The sequence below is a fragment of the Biomphalaria glabrata genome, chromosome 10 (genome assembly GCF_947242115.1).
Source record: "Biomphalaria glabrata chromosome 10, xgBioGlab47.1, whole genome shotgun sequence".
Classification (NCBI taxonomy): Eukaryota; Metazoa; Mollusca; class Gastropoda; family Planorbidae; genus Biomphalaria; species Biomphalaria glabrata.
The window spans coordinates 23417165-23436613 of record NC_074720.1 but is presented as its reverse complement, the minus strand read 5'-3'; the positions used below and the strand labels follow the sequence as shown (position 1 = coordinate 23436613).

Here is a 19449-nt window from a genome sequence, read left to right as displayed (position 1 = left end):
AATTAACACTTACATCCTCCCAAGTAAAACAATTAACACTTACATCCTCCCAAAGTAAAACAATTAACACTTACATCCTCCCAAGTAAAACAATTAACACTTACATCCTCCCAAGTAAAACAATTAACACTTACATCCTCCCAAGTAAAACAATTAACACTTACATCCTGTCAAGTAAAACAATTAACACTTACATCCTCCCAAGTAAAACAATTAACACTTACATCCTCCCAAGTAAAACAATTAACACTTACATCCTGTCAAGTAAAACAATTAACACTTACATCCTCCCAAGTAAAACAATTAACACTTACATCCTCCCAAAGTAAAACAATGAACACTTACATCCTCCCAAGTAAAACAATTAACACTTACATCCTCCCAAGTAAAACAATTAACACTTACATCCTCCCAAAGTAAAACAATGAACACTTACATCCTCCCAAGTAAAACAATTAACACTTACATCCTGTCAAGTAAAACAATTAACACTTACATCCTCCCAAGTAAAACAATTAACACTTACATCCTCCCAAAGTAAAACAATTAACACTTACATCCTCCCAAAGTAAAACAATGAACACTTACATCCTCCCAAGTAAAACAATTAACACTTACATCCTCCCAAGTAAAACAATTAACACTTACATCCTCCCAAAGTAAAACAATTAACACTTACATCCTCCCAAAGTAAAACAATTAACACTTACATCCTCCCAAAGTAAAACAATGAACACTTACATCCTCCCAAAGTAAAACAATTAACACTTACATCCTCCCAAGTAAAACAATTAACACTTACATCCTCCCAAGTAAAACAATTAACACTTACATCCTCCCAAAGTAAAACAATTAACACTTACATCCTCCCAAGTAAAACAATTAACACTTACATCCTCCCAAAGTAAAACAATTAACACTTACATCCTCCCAAAGTAAAACAATTAACACTTACATCCTCCCAAAGTAAAACAATGAACACTTACATCCTCCCAAGTAAAACTCGTCAAAGGTCGTTCCAATGAGAACAGATCCACCATGTTTTTGCCTACTGCACTTGGAATCACTGCACGAAGTCCAGGACCAACACTTCGGATATCCATTTTTCGACTAAAGACAATGTGAAACGGAAATAGTTCAAAGAGAAGTTCTGGTCTGAGAGGAATGCTGTCAACGATATTGTCCACCACGTGATTGGACACTTCCCGGAATGCCTTGTTATCAAACAAAAGTCTAAACTTGACATGAATAGTTTGAGTTTTTTCATTGAAGTCATTGGCCACCACAAATATATCTACTCGTGTATTGTAAAACACTTTGCCCACTTGCCGGATCTGACCTTTCACATAGTGTAAGAAACCTTTTCGTCTGGATCGGTAGGTCAAGGTCAATCCGTTTTTGGTTTCATCTTCCACAAAAAAAGATGGTGGTTTAAGTTTGGGATAACTGAACCTGAGGTACTCATGCAGGTTGTCAAGTCCATTCAGGAAGTCTCTCATGTGACGTCCGAGAACTTTCAAGATTCTGTCGTAGCCAAACTGACCAACAAAATTGACGAACTCCACCCCAAAACAGTCCATTATGGTCTCTAGTGTGTCACCAGTGATCTGTGGAGACATTTGATATTGATAGCGTCACTTGAGATTACAACATCTATTAAAATACGTCTCACTAAAACAATGAACAATTTAAACGCAAGTGTACAATTCAGTCAATGAAACACAGACAGAACAAGAAGTGTTAGACTTTAGGTACAATTCAGTCAATGAAACACAGACAGAACAAGAAGTGTTAGACTTTAGGTACAATTCAGTCAATGAAACACAGACAGAACAAGAAGTGTTAGACTTTAGGTACAATTCAGTCAATGAAACACAGACAGAACAAGAAGTGTTAGACTTTAGGTACAATTCAGTCAATGAAACACAGACAGAACAAGAAGTGTTAGACTTTACGTACAATTCAGTCAATGAAACACAGACAGAACAAGAAGTGTTAGACTTTACGTACAATTCAGTCAATGAAACACAGACAGAACAAGAAGTGTTAGACTTTAGGTACAATTCAGTCAATGAAACACAGACAGAACAAGAAGTGTTAGACTTTAGGTACAATTCAGTCAATGAAACACAGACAGAACAAGAAGTGTTAGACTTTAGGTACAATTCAGTCAATGAAACACAGACAGAACAAGAAGTGTTAGACTTTACGTACAATTCAGTCAATGAAACACAGACAGAACAAGAAGTGTTAGACTTTACGTACAATTCAGTCAATGAAACACAGACAGAACAAGAAGTGTTAGACTTTAGGTACAATTCAGTCAATGAAACACAGACAGAACAAGAAGTGTTAGACTTTAGGTACAATTCAGTCAATGAAACACAGACAGAACAAGAAGTGTTAGACTTTAGGTACAATTCAGTCAATGAAACACAGACAGAACAAGAAGTGTTAGACTTTAGGTACAATTCAGTCAATGAAACACAGACAGAACAAGAAGTGTTAGACTTTAGGTACAATTCAGTCAATGAAACACAGACAGAACAAGAAGTGTTAGACTTTAGGTACAATTCAGTCAATGAAACAAAGACAGAACAAGAAGTGTTAGACTTTAGGTACAATTCAGTCAATGAAACACAGACAGAACAAGAAGTGTTAGACTTTAGGTACAATTCAGTCAATGAAACACAGACAGAACAAGAAGTGTTAGACTTTACGTACAATTCAGTCAATGAAACACAGACAGAACAAGAAGTGTTAGACTTTAGGTACAATTCAGTCAATGAAACACAGACAGAACAAGAAGTGTTAGACTTTAGGTACAATTCAGTCAATGAAACACAGACAGAACAAGAAGTGTTAGACTTTAGGTACAATTCAGTCAATGAAACACAGACAGAACAAGAAGTGTTAGACTTTAGGTACAATTCAGTCAATGAAACACAGACAGAACAAGAAGTGTTAGACTTTACGTACAATTCAGTCAATGAAACACAGACAGAACAAGAAGTGTTAGACTTTAGGTACAATTCAGTCAATGAAACACAGACAGAACAAGAAGTGTTAGACTTTACGTACAATTCAGTCAATGAAACACAGACAGAACAAGAAGTGTTAGACTTTACGTACAATTCAGTCAATGAAACACAGACAGAACAAGAAGTGTTAGACTTTAGGTACAATTCAGTCAATGAAACACAGACAGAACAAGAAGTGTTAGACTTTACGTACAATTCAGTCAATGAAACACAGACAGAACAAGAAGTGTTAGACTTTAGGTACAATTCAGTCAATGAAACACAGACAGAACAAGAAGTGTTAGACTTTAGGTACAATTCAGTCAATGAAACACAGACAGAACAAGAAGTGTTAGACTTTAGGTACAATTCAGTCAATGAAACACAGACAGAACAAGAAGTGTTAGACTTTACGTACAATTCAGTCAATGAAACACAGACAGAACAAGAAGTGTTAGACTTTACGTACAATTCAGTCAATGAAACACAGACAGAACAAGAAGTGTTAGACTTTAGGTACAATTCAGTCAATGAAACACAGACAGAACAAGAAGTGTTAGACTTTAGGTACAATTCAGTCAATGAAACACAGACAGAACAAGAAGTGTTAGACTTTACGTACAATTCAGTCAATGAAACACAGACAGAACAAGAAGTGTTAGACTTTAGGTACAATTCAGTCAATGAAACACAGACAGAACAAGAAGTGTTAGACTTTAGGTACAATTCAGTCAATGAAACACAGACAGAACAAGAAGTGTTAGACTTTAGGTACAATTCAGTCAATGAAACACAGACAGAACAAGAAGTGTTAGACTTTACGTACAATTCAGTCAATGAAACACACACAGAACAAGAAGTGTTAGACTTTACGTACAATTCAGTCAATGAAACACAGACAGAACAAGAAGTGTTAGACTTTACGTACAATTCAGTCAATGAAACACAGACAGAACAAGAAGTGTTAGACTTGAGGCTGGGGTCATGAGAACAAGAAGTTTTAGACTTGAGACTGGTGTCATGAGTAACTCTATTCCCATATCGTTGTTCACCTTAACAAGCTCATCAAGGTCATGACGATAGTGACGCTCAGGTCATCTTAACATTATTAGCAAGGTCACATTAACATTAGTTAAAAAGCTGTTGATCTAAATCCAATTTATTTATAGCCCAGAGACGTAGCGGGGAAGGGGCGGGCAAAGGGGTGCATCCTGCCCAAGCGCCACAATCATAGGAGTGTGGCGTCAAAGGGTCTTCAAGACACACACTATTTTGTTTAGCTCACTCCTCACCCCCAATGGCTACGCTCATGGAATTTGGTGACTTTAGTTTGCTTTATTTTTTTTTTTATTGAAGAGGGGGGGATTTAACCTCCAAACCTACTGGAGGGGGCTATAGACAAAAAAAAAAACTCTAGCCGGGGGTTTTAACTCAAACACCTTGGCTACGCTCATGGAATTTGGTGACTGTAGTTTGCTGAGTCCACCCAACTCTAATGGGTACCTAACTTTCGTTGGGTAAAAGTCAAGAATCAGATTTACCTTCACATCTTCTGCTCTCTAGATCTGAAAGGGGGAACTTTACTTGTTATTTTGTGTTCGTTTGCTTCAGTTTGTTATTCCAGTGATTGTTGTTGTTTGAAATCTCAATTCCCCTTGGCAACGCTGGTGCAAGTGATGGTTTAACACTAAAATGTCCCCTTCAATAAAAAAAAATGTAAAGAAAAACAACACACGCTAAATTTCCCACAAAAAGGGGGGGGGGCACATTTCGGGAGAAGGATGAGCCCCGAACCCCCTGCTCCTGACTACGCCCATGGTGTATTGTATGAGATAAACTGTTAAAACAGCCAATATAGCAAGAAGACAATAATTGCATTTTATGACAAGATCTAGATCTACAATGCATATTGTTTTTTTAAATGTAATTTTCCCTTGTATGTGTTTGTGTCGAATTTGATGTCAACGTCTCTCAAACTGTCGTGCGCTCCCCCTAGGGTGCTATCAAAATGGGCGAATTTTTTTTTTAAAAGTCCTTTTGTTTTCCTGAGAAGCGTGTTCTATAAGAAAGAATTGAAAGAAAAGCTTCAATACATCTAGGCGATTCTAGAGTGCAGTTTCTGACATCAGAACGTCAAATTTCTATCGAATGTCGTCATATCTTTTGTTTTTTTGCGCAGCTTAAGTATTTCGATTGGATTCTAAACTCGACCCTGCATCTTAAGTATTTCAATTGGATTCTAAACTCGACCCCGCATCTTAAGTATTTCAATTGGATTCTAAACTCGACCCTGCATCTTAAGTATTTCAATTGGATTCTAAACTCGACCCCGCATCTTAAGTATTTCAATTGGATTCTAAACTCGACCCCGCATCTTAAGTATTTCAATTGGATTAGTGCTGGTGATAAGAACTCAAACGAATTATTTCCACGATGTGCTATTCAGTAGAGGAGATATTCTTTAAGTTTCACATATCTGTCCATCTACTGGCGCTTAGTTTTCCAGTGTGGATTCCAGAAGGGGAAATAATTCATTTCAAACTGTGAGAGGTATGAGGCAACATTCGATGTTCATTTAAAAAAAAGACAAAAGATTGAATTAAAAAAAGATTTGAACAAAACTGAATCTGAAAAACTTTAATACGTCAGTTTCTTTCTTTTTTTTTTTTTAGCACTAACATTGTTCAGTGGTTCTCCAACATTTTCCCGTAACGGAACTTTTCGCACTTTCTGAATATTTAGCGGAACACTTTATTTTTTTTACGGAGATAAATCTGTTTGGTGGCCTAGTAGTTAATTATTCCTGTAGTTCGCGGAGCACCTATTCATGCCTCCCCGAACACTAGGGTTCCGCGGAACATAGTTTGAGAAACACTGGTTTAGTATTTTGTAGAAGCGTGGTTAGATAGTGACTATTGGTAATACATGTTGACTATATTTGTAGATAGTTTGTTTTTTCATCTTATCTTACATGACATTCAGCCTATAATACAATCTGTTATTTTGAGAAAAGGGGGGAGGTAGGGGGCAAGTTTCGCTCGCTACGCCTCTGCTGTAGCTTTAAAAGATTAGTCATGTCCAGTCACATCTAGCGGCTACTTACCTTAGAGGCAGCGCTAGCCATTAGTCATGTCCAGTCACATCTAGCGGCTACTTACCTTAGAGGCAGCGCTAGCCATTAGTCATGTCCAGTCACATCTAGCGGCTACTTACCTTAGAGGCAGCGCTAGCCATTAGTCATGTCCAGTCACATCTAGCGGCTACTTACATTAGAGGCAGCGCTAGCCATTAGTCATGTCCAGTCACATCTAGCGGCTACTTACCTTAGAGGCAGCACTAGCCATGTCCACCATGATATTCTCACTGTAAATGTTGTGTGTTGCGAAGCCACTCATCGTCAGGTTACACTCTTTGCGAATTTTCTCCCAGAGTTCTTCGCCATATTTGTTTTTCAAAAAGTCTGCCGATGATTGAAGCAGTAGGCCGTACATTGTGGTATGTAATAGATTACACGCGACTCATGACAATTTTATGACAGATTGAGTCAGCAGAGAGTAGCCGTTGAAATGTAATCGTGTAGTAACCATGAGATGGTCATATATTGTGCAGAGCAGACCATCTCCGCAAGGTATACTCTTCAGAATTAAAATCCAATTAACAGATTGTGAAAGATCAACTTAATCCAGTCAATGTCGAGAGGCAATAAGTCACGTGGTCATGGACATTTATTTTTATATGTGCACACTTCAGAAAATGTAATTGTTTGGTCCAGTAATCCTAGACAGTTCTGTGAAAACAGAAAAAAAAAATCCCTTTTTTAAAATTAATAATAATAAAACAAAGCTTATCTAAGGGAAAGAACTCCACACTTAAAGCTGTATCTCTCAAAAACGTAGAAGTTATTTGTTTAAAGTTTCAACTTGATCCGACAATGGGTGTGTTAAAAATAACGTATTCCAGTATCTAAGGGGACGAAACCCTACATATTTAGCCGTATCTGCGAATACCGAATGATTAATTTCTCCTTCTTATTATTAAGCTGTATTAACTCTTGTTCCCACATAATTAAGAACAGCTTATGAAGTCTTTCAATCATTGCTAATCCACTTTATGTAGTAGACCTATGCGGGAATGGAGTCAGCTATTGAGGCTTTTCTGCTTGCGAGCTGTTGAATGGCAAGATCGGTTTCCTTTAGCGTAGGGAAGTCATCCATTTTTTTTTGTATTTATTGGTACTTGCAGTAGCTTGTCCATGTCCGTTTTATTTATAATGGAAGGTCTATTGAGAACCTTTTCAAAGTGCTCGGCCCCGCGTTTTAGGATTTCTTTCTTATCTGTCAATAGTATTGTCTCATCAGCAATTTAGTAGAGGGGATGAGCCTGACTTTGTGGGTCCATATACCTCGTTTATGGCATGGAAGAAGTTCTTCATGCCGTGCTTGTCTGCAAATTCCTGTATTGTTTCCACTTTCTTGCTTAGCCAGGTATTTTGCATTTAGCGTAACTGTTTTTGCACATTTTTGCGGATGTTTGTGAATGCAACACGTCGACCTCACTCTCTCGCCCTAAAGCCCATCCTTTTCCGGAAGCAAGACGTCCGGGGACAACCACAGAGGAATATCTTTTCACTCTATTGCTGGGAAAATCCTTGCATGCATCCTACTTAATCGGCTCATGCAACACATAGAAACAGAAAGCCAGCGCGGCTTCAGAAAAGAGCGTGTAACAATTGACACGATCTTTGCAAAATGCTTCTCAATATATGTTGACCAAACAAAAGCATTCGACACTGTTAGCAGAGAAGGACTTTGGAAGATTATGTCAAAGTATGCTCTGAAAAAAGATCTGCAGAGCGTCGTCAGTGACTTCTCAAGAGACTTTGGCCTTACCATTAACACAAAAAAGACTGAAGTCTTATATTTGCCTGCTCCAGGGAAAGCCTTCTCGGATCCAAGCATCAAGATAAATAGGCATGATATAAACGCAGTGGACAGATTCACATATCTTGGCTGCACACTCTACAGAAACGGAAAGATCGATAATGAAATCGATCTGCGTATCGCCAAGGCCAGTGCATTCTATGGCAGACTGTCTAAAAACGTCTGGAACAGACGAGGTATCACCACAAATACAAAGCTAGGGATCTATCGAGCTGTCATCCTCCCTACATTGCTCATTGCCTCAGAAACGTGGACAGTGTACACGTCTGCAGAATGGAAGACCGCCGCATCCCTAAACGACTCTCGTATGGCCAACTAAACGAAGGAAAGAACTCGCAAGATGGTCAATGAAAACGCTCCAGGGACACCATCAAAGCTTCTCTGAAGGCGTTCAGCATAGACCCAGCCGCTTGGGAGACAGAGGCACATGACAGAGCATCATGGCGTCGCTCTGTGAAAACTGGCGCACAGGTTGCTGAGGAAAAGAGAACAACGCTGGCAGAAAAAAAACGCCAGAGAAAAAAAAAACAAGGCCAACGACACTAGCTCCAGCTGGAATAACCTGCCCAGTGTGCAGCCGAACATTCCGGGCTCACATCGGTCTTACCAACCACAAGAAGAGGCAGTGCAAAGCCCTCAGCCCTTGACAAAGTGGTCATCATCGAACCACGATGGACGAACTCTATAATATTCACAAACAACAAAATAATTAATTACCAGTAATTAGCAGACTAACTAACGTAAAGAACTATTAGGCTGTATGTGTGAATCAGGAGGCAACGTAAAGAACTATTAGGCTGTATGTGTGAATCAGGAGGCAACGTAAAGAACTATTAGGCTGTATGTGTGAATCAGGAGGCAACGTAAAGAACTATTAGGCTGTATGTGTGAATCAGGAGGCAACGTAAAGAACTATTAGGCTGTATGTGTGAATCAGGAGGCAACGTAAAGAACTATTAGGCTGTATGTGTGAATCAGGAGGCAACGTAAAGAACTATTAGGCTGTATGTGTGAATCAGTAGGCAACGTAAGAAAACCAACCATTTGGTCAAAGTAACTGATAGGCTTAAGTAACTGTAAGCTAAAGTAACTGATAGGCTTAAGTAACTGTAAGCTAAAGTAACTGATAGGCTTAAGTAACTGTAAGCTAAAGTAACTACTAGGCTTAAGTAACTGTAAGCTAAAGTAACTGATAGGCTTAAGTAACTGTAAGCTAAAGTAACTGATAGGCTTAAGTAACTGTAAGCTAAAGTAACTACTAGGCTTAAGTACCTGTAAGCTAAAGTAACTACTAGGCTTAAGTAACTGTAAGCTAAAGTAACTACTAGGCTTAAGTAACTGTAAGCTAAAGTAACTACTAGGCTTAAGTAACTGTAAGCTAAAGTAACTGATAGGCTTAAGTAACTGTAAGCTAAAGTAACTACTAGGCTTAAGTAACTGTAAGCTAAAGTAACTACTAGGCTTAAGTAACTGTAAGCTAAAGTAACTACTAGGCTTAAGTAACTGTAAGCTAAAGTAACTACTAGGCTTAAGTAACTGTAAGCTAAAGTAACTACTAGGCTTAAGTAACTGTAAGCTAAAGTAACTACTAGGCTTAAGTAACTGTAAGCTAAAGTAACTGATAGGCTTAAGTAACTGTAAGCTAAAAAAAACTACTAGGCTTAAGTAACTGTAAGCTAAAGTAACTACTAGGCTTAAGTAACTGTAAGCTAAAGTAACTGATAGGCTTAAGTAACTGTAAGCTAAAAAAAACTACTAGGCTTAAGTAACTGTAAGCTAAAGTAACTACTAGGCTTAGGTAACTGTAAGCTAAAGTAACTACTAGGCTTAAGTAATTGTAAGCTAAAGTAACTACTAGGCTTAAGTAACTGTAAGCTAAAGTAACTACTAGGCTTAAGTAACTGTAAGCTAAAGTAACTACTAGGCTAAGTAATGGCTAGGCTAAGGTAACGTCTAGTTAAAGTAACTGCAATCTAAAGAAACTGTAAGCTAATGTAACTACTAGGCTTAAGTAACTGTAAGCTAAAGTAACTACTAGGCTTAAGTAACTGTAAGCTAAAGTAACTACTAGGCTAAAGTAATGGCTAGGCTAAGGTAACGTCTAGTTAAAGTAACTGCAATCTAAAGAAACTGTAAGCTAATGTAACTGCTAGGCTAAAGTAATTTCTAGTTAAATTAACTGCTAGTTAAAACAACTGCTAGCTATAGTAACTGCTAGCTAAAGTAACTGGTAGACTAAATTTGCCTGTTTAGAATAAACCAAAAAATAACTTAAACCAGAAGTTACAAAAAGTGTGTAAAGAATATAGAGATAGAATAATGACTCTTAAGTTTTCTTAGAATTAAATTAAGAAAGAAACTAAAGTGTTTATTGTGAACCCAAGAGTGTTAGCAAGTCACTTGTACAAGGCTGTGATAGATCAGGTCACTTGTACAAGGCTGTAATAGATCAGGTCACTTGTACAGGTTGTGATAGATCAGGTCACTTGTACAAGGCTGTGATAGATCAGGTCACATGTACAAGGCTGTGATAGATCAGGTCACTTGTACAAGGCTGTGATAGATCAGGTCACTTGTACAGGTTCTGATAGATCAGGTCACTTGTACAAGGCTGTGATAGATCAAGTCACTTGTGCAGGTTGTGATAGATCAGGTCACTTGTACAAGGCTGTGATAGATCAGGTCACTTGTACAGGTTGTAATACATCAAATCACTTGTACAAGGTTGTGATAGATCAGGTCACTTGTACAGGTTGTGATAGATCAAGTCACTTGTACAGGTTGTGATAGATCAAGTCACTTGTACAAGGTTGTGATAGATCAAGTCACTTGTACAAGGCTGTGATAGATCAGGTCACTTGTACAAGGCTGTGATAGATCAAATCACTTGTACAGGTTGTGATAGATCAAGTCACTTGTACAGGTTGTAATACATCAAATCACTTGTACAAGGTTGTGATAGATCAAGTCACTTGTACAGGTTGTAATACATCAAATCACTTGTACAAGGTTGTGATAGATCAAGTCACTTGTACAGGTTGTGATAGATCAAGTCACTTGTACAAGGTTGTGATAGATCAAGTCACTTGTACTAGGCTGTGATAGATCAGGTCACTTGTACAAGGCTGTGATAGATCAAATCACTTGTACAGGTTGTGATAGATCAAGTCACTTGTACAGGTTGTAATACATCAAATCACTTGTACAAGGTTGTGATAGATCAAGTCACTTGTACAGGTTGTAATACATCAAATCACTTGTACAAGGTTGTGATAGATCAAGTCACTTGTACAGGTTGTGATAGATCAAGTCACTTGTACAAGGTTGTGATAGATCAAGTCACTTGTACAAGGCTGTGATAGATCAGGTCACTTGTACAAGGCTGTGATAGATCAAGTCACTTGTACGAGGCTGTAATACACCAGGTCACTTGTACAAGGCTGTGATAGATCAGGTCACTTGTACAAGGTTGTGATAGATCAGGTCAATTGTACAAGGTTGTAATAGATCAGGTTAGTTGTACAAGGCTGTGATAGATCAGGTCACTTGTTCAAGGTTGTGATAGATCAGGTCACTTGTACAGGTTGTGATAGATCAGGTCACTTGTACAAGGTTGTGATAGATCAAGTCACTTGTACAAGGTTGTGATAGATCAGGTCACTTGTACAGGTTGTGATAGATTAGGTCACTTGTACAAGGCTGTGATAGATCAGGTCACTTGTACAAGGTTGTGATAGATCAGGTCAGTTGTACTGGTTGTGATAGATCAGGTCACTTGTTCAAGGTTGTGATAGATCAGGTCACTTGTACAGGTTGTGATAGATCAGGTCACTTGTACAATGTTGTGATAGATTAGGTCACTTATACAAGGTTGTGATAGATCAGGTCACTTGTACAAGGTTGTGATAGATCAGGTCACTTGTAAAAAGGCTGTGATAGATCAAGTCACTTGTACAAGGTTGTAATAGATCAAATCACTTGTACAGGTTGTAATAGATCAAGTCACTTGTACAAGGTTGTGATAGATCAAGTCACTTGTACAAGGTTGTGATAGATCAAGTCACTTGTACAAGGTTGTGATAGATCAAGTCACTTGTACAAGGTTGTGCTAGAGATGAAATGTTTCCAATTCAACGAAGTATTTGAGCAAGTTGCACACTGTTGTTAACAACCTAAAACAAAGAATCAAACAGACAGACACATTCGTGTTTTTGTCTACTACTTAAAGATTTATTTGAATCATTTGTGAGGGTATGAAAATATACCTGATGTTTTTTTACATTTTTTTTTTTAGATTTAAAAAATCAAATTCAATCATTATTGTGGTATGTTACTTTTTGAATATAGCTTACTTTTCGTCTTAATTTCACGTTCTCATGTCTTTTGTTCCCTAGTAATATCTTTATTCCTAAAATAGTCTTTACAATTTTTGGAAACTCTATTAATTGTTAAACGTCGCATATTATTCAAAACAAAATTCTACTGGTTTAAGTATAAATGATATCTTAGTGCATGGTGAGCAAGGTCATCCAGCTGCTTCCAGCAAAGGTCAACTTTTGTTCAGAAGTGTAATGTCTGTGTACTGCACGCTTCCCAGTAGACAGCTCACTTCGTGCTTCCCTCCCTTTCAGTTAAAAAAAAACACCTAATGACATCACTGGAGAAACGAGGTTAAGGACGCGACTGATCTAAATATAGAACAGAAGAGATTGTTGGGATTAGGTATATGGCCAATTTATCCGAGTTCCAGAAGATGTGGTCTAGTTTTGGATAAGAGCTAGGGGTGAACAATGTATAACTGACATTACTCAGTATAAAGCATGTCTTACAAATAAACATGATAGTCATGTTACTAGATTTTCGGACAGGCTACTGTGTGTGTGTGTGTGTGTGTGTGTTGTTGCTTAAGAGTAAACTTGATAGATCTCAATGTAATTATAGGCAATTCAATGGGAATAACTACGCAACGAAAACACATAGTTTGGACATCGATTTTATAATTAGTTCAGCGGAAGAAATGACTGGTCAGAATTATTTCTGATATTAGTCTTTTTTTAATATATTTTTTAGACAAAGTGTTGGTTCTCAAAATGTAAAGTTTGCAAAATGTTTTGTTCTTGCAGTGTTTGATCCCAAAGTGGGATTCCTCTCAAAATATTTGGTTCATAAAGTGTTTGATCCCAAAGTGGGATTCCTCTCAAAATATTTGGTTCATAAAGTGTTTGATCCCAAAGTGGGATTCCTCTCAAAATATTTGGTTCTTAAAGTGTTTGATCCCAAAGTGGGATTCCTCTCAAAATATTTGGTTCATAAAGTGTTTGATCTCAAAGTGGGGTTACGCTCAAAATATTTGGTTCATAAAGTGTTTGATCCCAAAGTGGGATTTCTCTCAAAATATTTGGTTCATAAAGTGTTTGATCTCAAAGTGGGATTTCTCTCAAAATATTTGGTTCATAAAGTGTTTGATCTCAAAGTGGGATTCCTCTCAAAATATTTGGTTCATAAAGTGTTTGATCTCAAAGTGGGATTTCTCTCAAAATATTTGGTTCATAAAGTGTTTGATCCCAAAGTGGGATTTCTCTCAAAATATTTGGTTCATAAAGTGTTTGATCTCAAAGTGGGATTTCTCTCAAAATATTTGGTTCATAAAGTGTTTGATCTCAAAGTGGGATTTCTCTCAAAATATTTGGTTCATAAAGTGTTTGATCTCAAAGTGGGATTTCTCTCAAAATATTTGGTTCATAAAGTGTTTGATCTCAAAGTGGGATTCCTCTCAAAATATTTGGTTCATAAAGTGTTTGATCTCAAAGTGGGATTTCTCTCAAAATATTTGGTTCATAAAGTGTTTGATCCCAAAGTGGGATTCCTCTCAAAATATTTGGTTCATAAAGTGTTTGATCTCAAAGTGGGATTCCTCTCAAAATATTTGGTTCATAAAGTGTTTGATCCCAAAGTGGGATTCCTCTCAAAATATTTGGTTCTTAAAGTGTTTGATCTCAAAGTGGGATTCCTCTCAAAATATTTGGTTCATAAAGTGTTTGATCTCAAAGTGGGATTTCTCTCAAAATATTTGGTTCATAAAGTGTTTGATCCCAAAGTGGGATTCCTCTCAAAATATTTGGTTCATAAAGTGTTTGATCTCAAAGTGGGATTCCTCTCAAAATATTTGGTTCATAAAGTGTTTGATCCCAAAGTGGGATTCCTCTCAAAATATTTGGTTCTTAAAGTGTTTGATCTCAAAGTGGGATTCCTCTCAAAATATTTGGTTCTTAAAGTGTTTGATCTCAAAGTGGGATTACGCTCAAAATATTTGGTTCTTAAAGTGTTTGATCTCAAAGTGGGATTACGCTCAAAGGTGATCTTCACGTGCTACAATATATTTGTGTGACAATATGTGAGAAAGACAGAGAATAAAAATGTATGTGAGAGAGACAGAGACTATGAATGTGTGAGAGAGACAGAGACTATGAATGTGTGAGAGAGACAGAGACTATGAATGTGTGAGAGAGACAGAGACTATGAATGTGTGAGAGAGACAGAGACTATGAATGTGTGAGAGAGTTATGCCACTTACATAGTCTAGTTGACCAACCATTTGGGATTGCGTTACGGAGGGGGGGGGGAACTAAGGCATGTGTACTCTGTGTGTCTGGCTCTACGGTTGTATGTTTCATGTTAGAGAAATTGAAAAGAGAAAAAAGAGAGAGAAGAGACATGGAGATTGAAAAGAGAGAGGGAGAGAGAAGAGAGAGAGAGAGAGAAGAAAAAGAAAAGAGAACAAATTTACAAACAAAGTAGTTGGTAGGACAGAACTTACAGAACTTACAGAACTTACATAATTTTTTTTTGACAAAAAAATCTAAAACCGTTTGCATAAATGTGTTGAAACTATGGTAAATAATCATCTCCCTTACTAAATAGCCTCACGTGTTTGTTATGTTTATAGTGAATAGTAAAAATGGTGTACTTTTATGAAAAAAAAAACTGCTTGCATACTTGATTTTAAAAATTAAAGTTTTCACTTTCAGAAATGAAAAAAAGTATCAGTTGCATCAGAACTTTGAAAGGTCTAAAATATCATGGTGTCGGATTTTCAATATCTTTTCTAGCTTACGAGATCTAAACGGGACGCACGGACGGACAGACATTCCTCACAAAACTAACAGCGTCTTTTCCCCTTTCGGGGCCGCTAAAAAAACAAAACAAAGTAAAACTGCTAAATTTGAATCAACCATGTACTTAATTTTAAATAGATCTAGAATCTAGACTAACAATTGTGAGACACTAAGTTAGTATTATTAGTTTGTATAGAGACGCACCATAGTTGACGGACTTTGAACGCGACTTTAGTGACGTCATGACTTCGTTGGGTTAGAGATTATTTATGTCAATAAAGTCAGTTGGTGTTAGGACTTCAAAGGAATAACGTGATATTACAGTCAGAGACTCGATCGTGGCCTTTTCAGTATTAAAACACTACTTGTTAATTGTGTGGGCTTTGTTCTTGTTGCTCTATACATTGACCTCAGACATCTCCAGAGTAATTTGTGGAAGTCAGAAAGGCAGGGCCGCCGCTACCTATTGTGCAATGTCTTTATTGCACGCAGGCGGCCGAATGTTTGGGGCGACCAAATTATTATTTCAAGTTTACCTTTATTTTTTTTTAAATTTCTAGTTTATTACAAAATAAATTACTAAAACATTGTAAGATTGTACAGACATTCTAATGATTCCAAGATCCTCAATACAAATATTTCAAAAAAGAAAACGATATTCGTACATAAGAATTTTTTTGGGGAAAAATTAATAAGAAAAAATGGAGTGGCGTGCGAGGAATTCCCCAAGAGTTTTTCTAGAAGCTCCTACATATTTCTGACATTGAATTTTCGCGGGTTATCTGTAATATTTGTTTCGGATGACGCTTACAGAAGCAGATCAGTCAAAACATTTTTTTTCTTAGTATCTACTTAATACATATAAATATAAGTAAGTAGATCTTGTAATTAAAAATGTAATGTTAATTTTTTTTATTTTTATGTTAAATGGCGTAGAATACTTTTCGGTCATCATAGATGTAGATCTAACTTAACGACCGAGCAACAACAAGAGGGGGGGGCGGCGCATAGATGTAGATCTAACTTAACGACCGAGCAACAACAAGAGGGGGGGCGGCGCATAGATGTAGATCTAACTTAACGACCGAGCAACAACAAGAGGGGGGGCGGCGCATAGATGTAGATCTAACTTAACGACCGAGCAACAACAAGAGGGGGGGCGGCGCATAGATGTAGATCTAACTTAACGACCGAGCAACAACAAGAGGGGGGGCGGCGCATAGATGTAGATCTAACTTAACGACCGAGCAACAACAAGAGGGGGGGCGGCGCATAGATGTAGATCTAACTTAACGACCGAGCAACAACAAGAGGGGGGGGCGGCGAAAAAAATGTTTTATTTTCATTGTAGTTATTAAACCGTGTCTGAATATTACCAAAGTTTACAAACGAATAACAAACGAATATTCACATTTGACTAGAGTAACACCTTTAGTAAAATCACTAAATTTAGAAAGCCTTCAGGATAGAAGGCTCAAAAGTAAAGTAGCAATAATACATAAAACACTGAACCATAATCTTCAAATACAAAAATACAATTTAATAAAATACTCTGAAAGACACAAAGATAAAGGCACATTCCTCGTCCCATATGCTAGGACAAATTTGTACAAATACTCCTTCTTCCCTTGTGCTATTAGAGCATGGAATGGGTTGCCTGAGCTAGCCAGGAAAACCAGTGACTTGGCAGAATTTAAGTCATTGGTTAATATGCATGACTAAATGCATGACGCGTAGGACGTAATCATCTTCTTTTTTGAAGTAACGTCTGTATTATATAAGATAAGATAAGAATTAAAATATCTGAAGTAAAAGACTTTGTTTCATCTTTAGGACCTTGTCAAATGTTGATCGTTTTCACGAGAGGCGTATGCATAAAGATGGGTTAAAACATTTTGAAGAAAACATTTCTAAACGTCACCGCTAGTGTGATTCTTCTGGATTTTTCTATCTGAGATTGGTCGAATTTCTTCCGACTATTGCACTTCATTATAGGGACGATTTGTGTGTGTGTGTGTGAAGATGATCTTAAAAAAGATCACGCCCATTACGGACGTCCGTGCGCTGTATGTCCCTCGAATACTACTATTGACCAGGGCTGCCTCTTTATTACTCTAGATTTTTTTTTTGTACTAGGATGACTAGTGCGTTCTAAAAGAAAACTCATTAATGTTGGCCTTTTTTTATATTCTTTCTTCTTATTACGAGAAAAAGGTGCAAATGCTTGGAGAAAGAATTTCTGAAGCTAAAAACCCCAGAATACGCTCAGCACAGGGGCCCGGCCCCGAAATCAGAATGACTTGAGCGGAAACCCGCCTATCGATTCATTCGGTCTCCAGAAAGAACTTTATACACGCTTAAAAATTATGTAGGCAACACTAGTTCCAAAACAAACAACAACGGGCTCGCTCGCTGCTCTCGGTCCTTAGCTTCTCAAGGGGGCTCGAACGAACATTTTCGCCACCCCAAAATGTTTGAGAAACACTGCCTTAATAGGTTTTATTTCAAGTCGTTGTATAAGTGACTTGTACTTTGGATTATTTATTTTTTTATCGATTCAAGAAAAATATTCAGCTCTGAGTTGCTTCATTTTGTGCTAGTGATGTGTTGGATACATTATGTAGGCACCTCCAAATTCGCGTATGTCAGATGATTGTGAACACAATGCACACCAGTCCAAAATACAATCGTTATAATCTGAATATATGTAAAAACAAATTCTCTTGAAAAGAAAACAACAGATGCAACGCATTAAAGAATACATGAGTTTGAACAGCAGCCTTAGCAATCCTTGATAGTATTATATTCTCGGCAATGTCTCGCTTTTAAAAGATCCACAAAAGTTCATGGGACACACACAAAAGGGTATTTGTATCCTATTTAATACAGGCGGCTAGTTGAGTCAAATAGACCATACAATCCTTCAAATTGTATTAGCACACAAATAGGCCTACATTAGTTTCTACACCAGATATGTCTCACACCGAACTAATCCCTATTAGTATTGCTTCTGGTTCTCGTGTTGCAATACATGAACATTTTCTGGGGTTTCACCCAATGACTGATACAACTGGACTGGATGGACTTTGTAACGTCGCGATAGAAAAAATACAAAATTGGAACTAAAACTTGAGGGATACAAGAACGGCGTGAATATGAAAGGAAAATAAGAAGGAAAGTTCTATAAAAAAAAATGGATTTCAATCAACGGCTGCTTTTGGTCCAGCTTAACTGTAATACATTTCTATTGCTAGAAAAAAAGGGGGGTGCGGCATTTTAAAATTTAGTACGCAGGCGGCCACAACCCTCGCGGCGGCCCTGCAGACAGGCAACAACTACTAGGCAAGGCCTATCACACAATACTAAATATTGGAAATAGTTGTATTCGTTGTGTTTTGTCTAGCCCAACTTTCGGTGAGCTATGGTCCAATCACTTGTGTGAACCAATCGGAATGGGGAGGGGGGGGGGGGAAGATTTCCGGCTGCCTTAAATTTGCTAAGAGTCTGAACTCAAGCCTCCACGTTTAAAGGCCAGCTTGTTAGCGACTGAGATATCCAAGTACTTATACATACAGTGTCACATCGTTGGACACTCTGTGCTGCCCGCCTACATAAAGTAGCAACATTAAAAAGATGGCCATTTTGTGGAGCTGGGTTCATTCTGGGCCATTTTGTGGAGCTGGGTTCATTCTGGGCCATTTTGTGGAGCTGGGTTCATTCTGGGCCATTTTGTGGAGCTGGGTTCATTCTGATTGGATTTCTGAAGCCTGTCCTCCATTTTTTGTTGTTGAGGTAGATAGACAGACCAAACAAAGGCAGCAGCCTCAACAAATTCATGGATAGCAAGTTGAAGCTCCTGTTCAGTGTGTGCAAGAAGGGCGCAATCGTCCGTATAGAGCAACTCAAATCATTTCTTTGACTTTTGTACGGGAGATCAAGCGCAGTTTGTTAAATAAGCTGCCATTCTGACTCTTTATAAATTAAAATTAATTACAAGTTAATGAAATAATTGTTTGTTTGTTTTTCATTGATTCCTGTGTTGTCATCATCGACAATGAATAAAATTCTGCAAAGTTTCAACTATATACAAGAATCGTAAGTGGGAGAAATAGTTTTAGCGAAAGGGGGATGGGCGCTATTCGTTTTGTGGTGTCTGTCCCGTCCGTCCCGTTTAGATTTCAGTAACTAGAAAAGATATTAAAAATCCGATATCATAACCATTTAATTGAAAAAAAAATATGTAAGCAGTTTTATTTTTCATAAAAATACACAAATTTATCACTAAAAAACTCTTGGGTAGTTAAGTTTTTATAGGTTACAATCAAAGCCGGCCATACAGATAGCGGGCCCTATGCGAAAAGGATAATAAGTGAA

General features: G+C 37.6%; 1 protein-coding gene across 4 annotated transcripts in view; it reads right to left on the bottom strand.

Annotated features, from left to right (window-relative positions):
* The window catches only part of LOC106053278 (soluble guanylate cyclase 88E-like), a 133734-nt gene that overhangs the window by 58531 nt on the left and 55754 nt on the right, over window positions 1–19449 (bottom strand). For 3 of the 4 annotated variants that reach the window (XM_056044201.1, XM_056044202.1, XM_056044200.1), the window contains 2 exons: window positions 6344–6807; window positions 987–1607 (listed from right to left, as the gene is read on the bottom strand). In XM_056044201.1, coding sequence (XP_055900176.1) covers window positions 987–1607; window positions 6344–6511 — 789 coding nt within the window. In that variant the 5' untranslated portion in view covers window positions 6512–6807. The remainder of the gene's footprint in view (window positions 1–986; window positions 1608–6343; window positions 6808–19449) is intronic. The other variant, XM_056044203.1, reaches the window with a different exon arrangement.